This window comes from Pongo pygmaeus, chromosome 14, assembly GCF_028885625.2.
Source record: "Pongo pygmaeus isolate AG05252 chromosome 14, NHGRI_mPonPyg2-v2.0_pri, whole genome shotgun sequence".
Lineage (NCBI taxonomy): Eukaryota > Metazoa > Chordata > Mammalia > Primates > Hominidae > Pongo > Pongo pygmaeus.
Window position 1 is genome coordinate 82,166,894 of NC_072387.2, and position 13,106 is coordinate 82,179,999.

The 13,106-nt window shown below is 36.0% G+C and overlaps 1 protein-coding gene across 8 annotated transcripts in view; it reads left to right on the plus strand.

Annotated features, from left to right (window-relative positions):
* PIBF1 (progesterone immunomodulatory binding factor 1) overlaps nt 1–13,106 on the plus strand; it is a 233,896-nt gene that overhangs the window by 44,644 nt on the left and 176,146 nt on the right. For all 8 annotated transcript variants that reach the window (XM_054446984.2, XM_054446978.2, XM_054446979.2 and 5 more), the window contains exons 7-9: nt 965–1,073; nt 1,681–1,862; nt 9,174–9,299. In XM_054446984.2, coding sequence (XP_054302959.1) covers nt 965–1,073; nt 1,681–1,862; nt 9,174–9,299 — 417 coding nt within the window. The remainder of the gene's footprint in view (nt 1–964; nt 1,074–1,680; nt 1,863–9,173; nt 9,300–13,106) is intronic.

Sequence of the window (13,106 nt, forward strand, 5' to 3'; positions counted from 1 at the left end):
AAAAAAAAAATTTTTTTTTAAAGATTTTTTTAAAAATTGCATGTAAAAGCACAAAATAAAATTTAAAAAAATTTTTAATTAAAAATAATCTAAACATTCTAAAAATAAAAAAGCACAAAATACTTATAGTAATATGTATCAGAATAGTAATACTGATAGTCATCTTTATTTACTGGGTTTGTAGGTGATTGTTATTTTGTGCTTTGCTCAGTTTTTCTTCAATAAACATAATATTTTGTTAACTAGAAGAAAAAAGGCTTTCTAAACATTTTTGAAAAGCTGATGCAAAGGAAAACAATTCCTCACAGCGCTCTCTTCGGAAATACCAGGTGGGTCAGTGAAATAAAGTGCAAAGGCACTGCTTCTGACTGCAGGGAAGTAGTTAAGAGTTAGTAAATCTATTTCTCTGCTCATTTTAAAAAATGTCTGTTGTAGGTTTTAGTCCAATTCTTGGTTTAACTTTTTGGGGGAACTTGTCTTAAAATGGAAATTAAAATCTGGGTAATCATAAACAATTTGTGAATGAAATAGTCACAAGAATGCCTGCCTACGTATCTAGTATGCAATCTAAATGATAAGTTGTATTTTTTTTACCTTAACTGAACTGAAAGCCTACAGCCAGGTATACATTCTTTAAAAGTTTTAACCTCAAGATAAGATTGAAGATGACTAATGAAAAAATACCAAGTGTATGTTAGTAAGTTTTTTTATTTACTGTACTGGCTTATGTAGTTTATATATTCCTTAAAGGTAATAAATTGATATGTATGTATTTGAACAAGGTCTGAAACAGAATCCCTTCTAAATCTGAAAAGTAGATACTTTATATAGTTCGTGGAATTACACTCAAGCCTCATTGCTAGTGTCTCTATTCAGCATCCTAATACATAGTCAACCCTTTTAAAGTGTACACTCTAAAAGGGAATGTAAAATTTACATGTCTCTTTGAATTTTATTTTAACAGTGAACGTGATGCACTTGAACAGGAAGTAATTGAGCTTAGGAGAAAACATGAAATACTTGAAGCCTCTCACATAATTCAAACAAAAGAACGAAGTGAATTATCAAAAGAGGTAAGCTTATAAATAGAGTCACTTATGTAGTATAGTGTTAGTGAAAAAAATAGCCCGGAGTAGATTTGAGGGAGAGACATTTTTTTTGTTATGTAGTTCCTCCCAAAAAGAGAAAATTTTTTTTTTTTTTTTTGAAACGGGAGTCTTTCGCTGTTGACCAGGCTATAGGCTATAGTGCAGTGGTGCGATCTTGGCTCACTGCAACTTCCGCCTCCCAGGTTCAAATGATTCTCCTGCCTCAGCCTCCTGAATGGCTGGGATTACAGGCGTGTGCCACCATGCCCTACTAATTTTTACATTTTTAGTAGAGACAGGGTTTCACCATGTTGGCCAGGCTGGTCTCAAACTCCTGACCTCGAATGATCCACCTGCCTTGGCCTCCCAAAGTGCTGGGATTACAGGCGTGAGCAACCATGCCCAGCCCCAAAAAGAGACTTTTAGTAGCTATTTTTAGATTTTAAAAAAGTTGCATGCTAAGAATTAGCCCTTTTTAAAAGGAAAATTTTCATGTGGTGAATGAAAACATGAAGGAAAGAAATTAATACAGTCAAGCTTGAAAAGTAAGATGGCATCACTCTGGATACTTTTTGTTTCTACATGTATGTAGGTAGCCACCTTAGAGCAGACTGTTACTTTACTGCAAAAGGATAAAGAATATCTCAATCGCCAAAACATGGAGCTTAGTGTTCGCTGTGCTCATGAAGAGGATCGCCTTGAAAGACTTCAAGCTCAACTGGAAGAAACCAAAAAGGCTAGAGAAGAGATGTATGAAAAATATGTAGCATCCAGGCAAGATTTGCATTATTTCCCACATAAATAGATATCAATTAACAGATTTTCTTTGAGGGAACTCTTGGCTTTGGGGAAGATTTAGTGATTTTTTTAAAGGTCTATTCTATACGATAATACTAAGATAATACCTAATTTTATTTTATTTTATTTTTTTTTTGATTTTGACATTTCTGCTTTCTGTTTGCATACATTTAAGTGGTGTAATTTTCCCATGTGCCTTTATGTTAAAACTTTGTCATTTGGTTTTAGGTACGTTTCTTGAATATAGTAATGAGCTGATGTATCCATTAGGATAATTTGGGTTGCAAATAATGCAGAAGGGTTTAAAAAATGAAGTGAGATATGTTTGCTTTTTTTTTTTTTATAAATTATACTTTACATTCTGGGATACATGTGCAGAACCTGCAGTTTTGTTACATAGGTATACACATGCCATGGTGGTTTGCTGCACCCATCAACCCGTCACCTACATTAGATATTTCTCCTAATGTTATCCCTCCCCTAGCCCCCCACTCCCCGACAGGCCCCGGTGTGTGATGTTCCCCTCCCTGTGTCCATGTGTTCTCGTTGTTCACCTCCCGCTTTGAGTGAGAACATACAGTGTTTGGTTTTCTGTTCTTGTGATAGTTTGCTGAGAATGATGGTTTCCAGCTTCATCCATATCCCTGCAAAGGACATGAACTCATCCTTTTTAATGGCTGCATAGTATTCCATGGTGTATATGTGCCACATTTTCTCTATCCAGTCTGTTATTGAAGGACATTTGGGTCAGTTCCAAGTCTTTGCTATTGTGAACAGTGCTGCAGTAAACATACGTGTGCATGTGTCTTTATGTTAGAATGATTTATAATCCTTTGGATATATACCCAGTAATGGGATTGCTGGGTCAAATGGTATTTCTAGTTCTAGATCCTTGAGGAATTTCCACACTGTCTTCCACAATGGTTGAACTAATTTACACTCCCACCAACACTGTAAAAGCATTCCTATTTCTCCACATCCTCTCCAGCATGTTGTTTCCCGACTTTTTAATGATTGCCATTCTAACTGGCATGAGATGGTATCTCATTGTGGTTTTGATTTGCATCTCTCTAATGACCAGTGATGATGAGCATTTGTCCATATATCTGTTGGCTGCATAAATGTCTTCTTTTGAGAAGTGTCTATATCCTTTGCCCACATTTTGATAGGGTTTGGTTTTTTCTTGTAAATTTGTTTAAGTTCTTTGTAGTTTCTGGATATTAGCCCTTTGACAGATGGATAGATTGCAAAAATTTTCTCCTGTTCTGGAGTTTGCCTGTCCACCCTAATGATAGTTTCTTTTGCTGTGCAGAAGCTCTTTAATTTAATTAGATTCCATTTGTCAATTTTGGCTTTTGTTGCCATTGCTTTTGGTGTTTTAGACATGAAGTCTTTGCCCATGCCTACGTCCTGAATGATATTGCCCAGGTTTTCTTATAGGATTTTTATGATCCTAGGTCTTACATTTAAGTCTTTGATTCATCTTGAGTTGATTTTTGTATAAGGTATAAGGAAGGGGTCCAGTTTCAGTTTTCTGCATATGGCTAGCTAGTTTTCCAAACAACATTTATTAAATAGGGAATCTTTTCCCCATTGCTTGTTTGTGTCAGGTTTGTCAAAGATCAGATGGTTGTAGATGTGTGGTTTTACTTCTGAGGCCTCTGTTCTGTTCCATTGGTCTATGTATCTGTTTTGGTACCAGTACCATGCTGTTTTTATTACTGTAGCCTTGTAGTATAGTTTGAAGTCAGGCAGCGTGATGCCTCCAGCTTTCTTCTTCTTGCCCACAATTGTCTTGGCTATGTGGGCTCTTTTTTGGTTCCATATGAAGTTTAAAGTAGTTTTTTCCAATTCTGTGAAGAAAGTCAGTGGTAGCTTGATGGGGATAGCATTGAATGTATAAATTACTTTGGGCAGTATGGCCATTTTCACGATCTTGATTCTTCCTATCCATGAGTATGGAATGTTTTTCCATTTGTTTATGTCCTCTTTTATTTCTTTGAGCAGTGGTTTGTAGTTCTTCTTGAAGAGGTCCTTCACATCCCTTGTAAGTTGTATTCCTAGGTATTTTATTCTCTTAGTAGCAGTTGTGAGTGGGAGTTCACTTATGATTTGGCTGTTTGTCTGTTATTGGTGTGTAGGAATGCTTGTGATTTTTGCACATTAATTTTGTATCCTGAGACTTGGCTGAAGTTTAAGTTTAATCTCCTTCCTGGTTTAAGGAGATTTTGGGCTGAGACGATGGGGTTTTCTAAATATACAATCATGTCATCCACAAACTGAGACAATTTGACTTTCTCTCTTCCTAATTGAATACTCTTTATTTCTTTCTCTTTCCTGATTGCCCTGGCCAGAACTTCCAATACCATGTTGAATAGGAGGGGTGAGAGAAGGCATCCTTGTCTTGTACCAGTTTTCAAAGGGAATGCTTCCAGTTTTTGCCCATTTAGTATGATATTGGCTGTGGGTTTGTCATAACTAGCTCTTATTATTTTGAGATACGTTCCATCAGTACCCAGTTTATTGAGAGTTTTTAGCATGAAGGGGTGTTGAATTTTGTCGAAGGCCTTTTCTTCATCTATTGAGATAATCATGTGGTTTTTGTGATTGGTTCTGTTTATGTGATGGATTATGTTTATTGATTTGTATATGTTGAACCAGCCTTGCCTCCCAGGTATGAAGCCAACTTGATCATGGTGGATAATCTTTTTGATGTGCTGCTGGATTTGGTTTGCCAGTATTTGATTGAGGATTTTTGCATCAATGTTCATCAGGGATATTGGCCTGAAATTTTGTTTTTTTATTGTGTCTCTGCCAGGTTTTGGTATTAGGATGATGCTGGCCTCATAAAATGAGTTAGGGAGGACCTCTTTTTCTGTTGTTTGGAATAGTTTCAGAAGGAATGGTACCAGCTCCTCTTTGTACCTCTGGTAGAATTCACCTGGGAATCCATCTCATCCTGGATTTTTTTTTGGTTGGTAGGCTATTACTGCCTCAATTTCAGAACTTGTTATTGGTTTATTCAGGGATTTGACTTCTTCCTGGTTTAGACTTGGGAGGGTGTATGTCCAGGAATTTATCCATTTCTTTTAGATTTTCTAGCTTATTTGCATAGAGGTGTTTATAGTATTCTCTGATGGTAGTTTTTATTTCTGTGGGATCATTGGTGATCTCCCCTTTATCATTTTTTATTGTGTCTGTTTGGTTCTTCTCTCTCTTCTTCTTTATTAGTCTTGCTAGCGGTCTATCTATTTTGTTGATCTTTACAAAAAAAACAGCTCCTGGATTCATTGATTTTTTTGAAGGGTTTTTCATGTTTCTATCTCCTTCAGTTCTGCTCTGATCTTAATTATTTCTTGTCTTCTGCTAGATTTTGAATTTGTTTGCTGTTGCTTCTCTAGTTCTTTTAATTTTGATGTTAGGGAGTCAATTTTAGATCTTTCCTGACTCCTCTTGTGGGCATTTAGTGCTATAAATTTCCCTCTACATACTGCTTTAAATGTGGCCCAGAGATTCTGGTACGTTGTGTCTTCATTCTTATTGGTTTCAAAGAACATCTTTATTTCTGCCTTCATTTCGTTGTTTACCCAGTAGTCATTCAGGAGCAGGTTGTTCAGTTTCCATGTAGTTGTATGCTTTTGAGTGAGTTTATTAATCCTGAGTTCTAGTTTGATTGCACTGTGTTCTGAGAGACAGTTTGTTATGATTTCTGTTCTTTTGCATTTGCTGAGGAGTGTTTTACTTCCTATTATGTGGTCAGTTTTAGAGTGAGTGTGATGAGGTGCTGTTGATTTGGGTGGAGAGTTCTGTGATGTCTATTAGGTCTGCTTGGTCCAGATCTGAGTTCAAGTCCTGAATATCCTTGTTAATTTTCTGTCTCATTGATCTATCTGATATTGACAGTGGGGTGTTAAAGTCTCCCACCATTATTGTATGAGAGTCGAAGTCTGTTTGTGGGTCTCTAAGAACTTCCTTTATGAATCTGGATGCTCCTGTAATGGGTGCATATATATTTAGGATAGTTAGCTCTTCCTGCTGCATTGATCCCTTTACTATTATGTAATGCCCTTTATTCTTTTTTGATCTTTGTTGGTTTAAAGTCTGTTTTATCAGAGATTAGAATTGCAATTCCTTTTTTTTTTTTTGCTTTCCATTTGGTTGGTAAATATTCCTCCATCCCTTTATTTTGAGCCTATATGTGTCTTTGCAAATGAGATGTGTCTCCTGAATACAGCACACTCATGGGTCTTGACTCTTCATCCAGTTTGCCAGTCTGTCTTTTAATTGGGGCATTTAGCCTGTTTACATTTAAGGTTAATATTGTTATGTGTGAATCTGATCCTGTCATTATGATGCTAGCTGGTTGTATTGCCCGTTAGTTGATGCAGTTTCTTCATAGTGTCGATGGTCTTTACAATTTGGTTATGCTTTTGCAGTGGCTGGTACCAGTTGTTCCTTTCCGTGTTTAGTGCTTCCTTCAGGAGCTCTTTTAGGGCAGGCCTATTGGTGACAAAATCTCTCAGGATTTGCTTGTCTGTAAAGGATTTTATTTCTCCTTCGTTTACAAAGCTTAGTTTGGCTGGATATGAAATTCTGGGTTGAAAATTCTTTTCTTTAAGAATGTTGAATATTGGCCCCCACTCTTTCTGGCTTGTGGGGTTTCTGCCGAGAGATCCGCTGTTAGTCTGATGGGCTTCCTTCCCTTTGTGCGTAACCTGACCTTTCTCTCTGGCTGCCCTTAACATTTTTTCCTTCATTTCAACCTTGGTGAATCTGACGATTATGTGTCTTAGTGTTGCTCTTCTCAACAAGTACCTTTGTCGTGTTCTCTGTATTTCCTAGATTTGAATGTTGGCCTGTCTTGGTTGGGGAAGTTCTCCTGGGTAATATCCTGAAGTGTTTTCCAACTTGGTTCCATTCTCCCCATCACTTTCAGGTACACCAGTCAAACGTAGTTTTTGTCTTTTCACGTAGTCCCATATTTCTTGGAGGCTTTATTCATTCCTTTTTATTCTTTTGTCTCTAATCTTGTCTTCTCTCCTTGTTTCATTAAGTTGATCTTCAGTCACTGATATCCTTTCTTCCACTTGATCGATTTGGCTTTTGAAACTTGTGTATGCTTCATGAAGTTCTCATGCTGTGTTTTTCAGCTCCATCAGGTTATTTATATTCTTCTCTACATTGGTTATTCTAGTTAGCAATTTGTCTAACCTTTTTTCAAGGTTCTTAGCTTCCTTGCATTGGGTTAGAACATGCTCCTTTAGCTTGGAGGAGTTTGTTATTACCCACCTTCTGAAGCCTACTTCTGTCAATTCGTGAAACTCATTTACCATCCAGTTTTGTTCTCTCGTTGGCGAGGAGTTGTGATCCTTTGGAGGAAAAGAGGTGTTCTGGGTTTTGGAACTTTCAGCCTTTTTGCACTGGTATCTCCCCATCTTTGTGGATTTATCTACCTTTGGTCTTTGATGTTGGTGACCTTCGGATGGGGTCTTTGAGTGGACGTGCTATTCCTTTGTGTTTGTTAATTTTCCATCTGACAGGCCCCTTTGCTGCCGGCCTGCTGGAGTTTGCTGGAGGTCCACTACCAACCCTATTTGCCTGGGTATCACCAACGGAGGCTGCAGAACAGCAAAGATTGCTCCCTGATCTTTCCTCTGGAAGCTTCTTCCCAGAGGGGCACCTGCCAGATGCCAGCCAAAGCTCTCCTGTATGAGGTGTCTGTCGGCCCCTACTGGGAGGTGTCTCCCAGTCAGGATACACAGGGGTCAGGGACCCACTTGAGGAGGCAGTCTGACCCTTAACAGAGTTCAAACGCTGTGCTGGGAGACCTGCTGCTCTCTTCAGAGCTGTTAGGCAGGGACGTTTAAATCTGCTGAAGCTGCACCCACAGGCACCCCTTTCCCCAGGTGCTCTGTCCCAGGGAGATGGGAGTTTTATCTATCAATTTTATTTTCTTATACAATATTCCTTTCTAGTTGATTTTTTAAAAGACACTGTGGTTTTTTTCAGCAATACCAAAAGCCTATTTCTTTTAGATAGATAGATATATGCTATGACTGTTTTTTCATTTGTGACTTAATTTTTTAAATTCCTATGACTAATATCTCTGTAGAAGTATTTTTTTAAAGAAAGTATGAAAGTATCTCTATAGAAGTGTATTTTGGAAGAAAATCTCAGTATGCTAACGATTTTCTGTGTGAAATGTAAAAGAATTATGAGGAGATGGTATCGCATTGTGTTTTAACTTATATGTCCTTAAATCAGACTCCCTATGTTTTGGTCCTGCCTTCTTTCTTCTACTAGATATGTAGAAGTTACTAAAGTACCTTAATATCAATAGCTTTTATAACCCTTGAATTATTCTTATCAACATACCAAAACAAACATGCTGGGTGCAGTGGCTCACACCTGTAATCCCAGCACTTTGGGAGGCCAAGGCAGGAGGATTGCTTGAGGCCAGAAGTTTGAGACCAGCCTGGGCAACATCGAAAACCCTGTCTCTATTTTAAAAAAGTTTTTAAATTAGCAAGGCACAATGTCAAGCACATGTAGTCCTGCCTATTCAGGAGGCTGGGGCAGGAAGATGGCTTGAGCCCAGGAGTTCGGGGTTACATGATTGTGCCACTGTACTTCATCCTGGGTGAGAGAGCAAGGCATTATCTCTTTAAGAGAAAAAGAAAAAAATACTAAAACAAAACAAATTTTACCTTAAAGGTAAAGGTAAAGGTAAATTTTACTCTTAAGGAGTTCACACATTCATAATTTTTCCTAGCCTGTAGTAGTTTTTCATACCCTATATAATACTTTGACTTGGCTAAAAGATCATGGTGTGGCTGTCATTGTCATGCTTGGAAGCAAAGGATTCGTAGACTCAGAGTCATTTCATTTTTATGTTTTTGTTAATATTATTCATCTCTCAACATCATCCTACCAGATTATTATTTTTAAATGAAGGACATTCTCAATTTTGAAGCCTCAACCATATGCATTAAAACTACTAGAAAAGTGTTTTGGAAGATGAATAATTATCCCACATGAATTACTAAGATTTTATATAATAATTAAGTCTTTTGGAAAATGATGTTTAACAAGTTGAAATCTTAGATCATACTAGTTAGGAACAGTATTTTTAGGAATTATAAAACTTTATACTATTAATAGTTAAGTTTTTCAGGTAACACAGTTTATAGAGCATACTTGATGAAAGGTATTAAAATCTTATGTAGAGGGCAAAAGCCTATTTGTTTCAAAAGAAAATTTATGGTTGTTCCTTTTCACTCCTTGCAGAGACCATTATAAAACAGAATATGAAAATAAACTACATGATGAACTAGAACAAATCAGGTTGAAAACCAACCAAGAAATTGATCAACTTCGAAATGCCTCTAGGGAAATGTATGAACGAGAAAACAGGTAAAAAATAAAAAATGCTTGTATGGTATTTTATTTATCTTTGGAGGTTTTAGAAGCTTTATTGAAATTAAATGCTATTTATTATATAATGTCTTTTTGAATACATTAGAGAAAACTTGTCATAAATCGAAATCTAAATATAATGAGAACGTGAAAGTTCTAAAGTCTTAGAACAAGATTTACTAGACTTTAACCTTTTTGCTCTGTTATTCCTGTTATGTCTTTTTTTTACCCTAGTGACTTCTGTTTTTGCATTTGCTTCAGTTCAGATTGAGGACAGATAAAAAGTAAAGAGTACTGAGATATCAGTTCTTCCTGTATTATACCAACAGTTTCTCCTGGAAACTTGTTAAAACTAGAATAGTAATTTGAAATATACATATGCCTCATTTAGCTGCTGGCTCTGAAAGATGTCGTATTAGGTAATCCTGAAGAAATATCATTTTTGGCTGGGCGCGGTGGCTCACGCCTATAATCCCAGCACTTTGGGAGGCCGAGGTGGGTGAATCACGAGGTCAGGAGATCGAGACTATCCCAGCTAACATGGTGAAACCCCATTTCTACTAAAAATACAAAAAATTAGCCGGGCATGGTGGCGGGCACCTGTAATCCCAGCTACTCGGGAGGCTGAGGCAGGAGAATGGCATGAACCAGGGAGGCAGAGCTTGCAGTGAGCCGAGATCACGCCACTGCACTCCAGCACTTGGTGAAAGTGCGAGACACCATCTCAAAAAAAAATATCATTTTTATTCATGCAGTTACTTTTAGATCAGTAAATATTAGGCTCACCTAGTTAGTGATTGGCAGAATTCAGGGAAAATAAATACTATTTATTTCAATGGCAGATATTTTTATACCATTATTATAGTCAGTGTGGTTTTTGAAAGTTTATATTTTAATGAGAAAATTATTTTGAAATTGACTTGTGGTACTAGTTTATCAGCACTGATTTGCTTATATGATATTTTGATTGTTGTCAGCAAGGCTTTAAATCAGACTTAATCTATAATAGCATTGTAGCATGTCATTTCTACTAGGAATATAGTAGCAGAAAATTTGGTATGTCCACCCCTCAATTCCAGGAAAAAAAAGCTGCTGTATTACAGTTGCTTATTTATAAGTTGCTGTATTTATAAGTTGGCCACTACTATAAAAACTATATATGTAGAATTATCCTTTGGTAGTAAATTAACAAAAATATTTTTAAATTACTGTTAAATTGTTATTTAATATAGCAGGTTGGTAGAAATTTTTATGCTAATGCCTCTGAGGGGTATGATTTTGTTCTCGGGTTTCTTTGTTCTTGGGTAAAAATATTTGTGGTGATAAGAGAGTAGATATACAATTTATGACAGAACTTTTTTAGGATTTTTGCTAAATATGACTCAGTAGAAAGTCATAAAGTTACTTTCATGAAAATAAGATTATTATTTTCCTCATAAATTTGGCTTGCATAGATCTTTATCTACCTGTTTGATCTTTTTTGAAAGTCTGCATTAAAAGTATACGCCAAAGGAAATTAATATGCACTTCAAACACTGAACACAAAAGAAATCACTCATTTGTGCATTCAACAGATACTTTGTGATTATACTCTTCTGCCTCTTTTTTCTTGTTCTCTTATTTGAGCTTTAAAATAATTATGTCATATTTATAATCTAGGATTATATTTTCAATGAAAATGGCAAAGAATTTCAAAATATAAAAATTCTAAGTGATCATTCAGTACCATCTTAGCAGTAGACAAACTAAAAATATGCTTTGGGCACCAGCAAATACATATGCATGCCCGAAGAAATTATACATATTCTTAAAATATGTTTTGACATATTAATTTTTAAAATAACTTTTTATCTTGGGAAAAATAAAAACACCTCTGCATTTGTTTACACTTAGTTTATATTTTAATATTTGAGTATCGAATTACTAGTAGGAGCACCATAATCTTTTATGTGAATAATGCTTTTGAAGTCCTAAGCTAGCCTTCATATGTTGAATCCTGAGAAAATTTTGTTCCAAGTAGCTCAAAGAAATATTGGACCACTCTTTAAATAGCATTATTTTTTATTTTAGTTACTATGTTATGATTGTTCTCTTTTTTGACCATATATGTTTGCATGTATGTGTATAAAATAATAGATGTTCAGAGAAAATTTCCTAGTGTTCATTAAATAAATAATTATAAAGAAGTAGAATAATGCAGCACTACAGAAATGTCCTTGAGACTCTTTCTGCTTAACTCCTTTCTTCCATAACTGCTATTCTGTTATGCTAATAACTTCCTTGCTTCTCCTTAGACTTTTATTATCTGTTTCCAGTAAATAAACATCTCTGCACAATATAGTTTAGTTTTTCATATTATATTAGTGTCATATAAATGGAATTATGCTGTATACATATATATTTTTGTGGCTTCTTCACATAACCTTATGATTTTAAGATTCATTTGCTTTTGCACTTAGTTGTCCCTTCATGTTCATAACAAAAGTATAACAGTTTTATGAATGCACATGCTTAGGGCAGCAGAGTTATTAAGAGATTGGAGAGAGAATTCCAAAGACATTCTCTATCTTTGGCAAAATTTTACTTCGTCCCAGCCCTACATTAGAAAGGAGGATCCTGTACCTTGTGATTACTTGCTCTTAAACTTCAAAATGCAGACTGAAAGAAGAGGTATACACCTATTAAATGCTAAGCTTTATGTTGGAAAGTTTTACATTTGCACCCTCATGTAATTTTCAGAGCAATAAATTAATGTATTTAGCAAATATTTATTGAAACCTACCATATGCCAGCTAAATGCTAGACATCATAGATAGTGGTGACCTTTGTCTTCACAAAGCTGGTAGTCTAATGGAGGGTAAAGACAAATAGAGAAACAATTATCCTAAGTATGATGATGATGGACAAAATGATAGGATAAAAGATGAGACCATCTGTGTATCTAACCTAGCCTTGGGAGGAATTGGGGAAGACTTCATAAATGAAGAACTGCCCCTTTTGACTAAAACTACTATTAAAAGTAAAACTTCAGACACATTAAATTTAAAGTTTAATTGAGCAATGAACAATTCGCAAATCAGGCAGCTTCCAGAATCACAGCAGATTCAGAGAGACTCCAGGGGTCCCTCATGGTCAGAACAAATTTATAGACAAAAAAAGTAAAGTGGCATACAGAAATCAGAAGTGAGATACAGAAACAGCTAGATTTGTTATAGGTTGCTGTTAAACTTATTTGAACACTCAGCAGTGTATGAATGGTTGAAGTATGGCTGCTGGGGTTGGCCAAGACTCAGCTGTTGTTACAGGCACATACCCCCAAGTTAGGTTTTCTATCTTGTCTGCCTATTAAGTTGCAGTTTGTCAATAAGGACTCAAATACAGAAGTACGGAGTCCTTAAGGCCATATTTAGTTTGCATTAACACTATGAACTAAGGAAGGAAAGGGAATTGGGGGAATGAATATATAGCATATATAAAAGCCTGAAAGTAGGACAAAAAGGACAAAATGAAGCTTTTTGAACAAACTAATTTGGTATGGCTGAAGGATAGACTGAGAGGCAGGGAGTTAAAAGAGATGAAACAGAAGCAGGAAATGGGCCCAAAGAATGCATTTGGACCATTATGTAAGACCTATAGGGAACAATTGAAAGATTTTAAGAAGAGGCATGAATTGATCTGATTTTATATCAAAAGATCACTGTAATGTAGAGAATAGATTGGAATGGCATAAGCCTGTTAGACAGAGAGGGTCTACTTTTAGAGGTTATTTCCATTATCCAGATGAGAGGTGATAATGGAACTGGA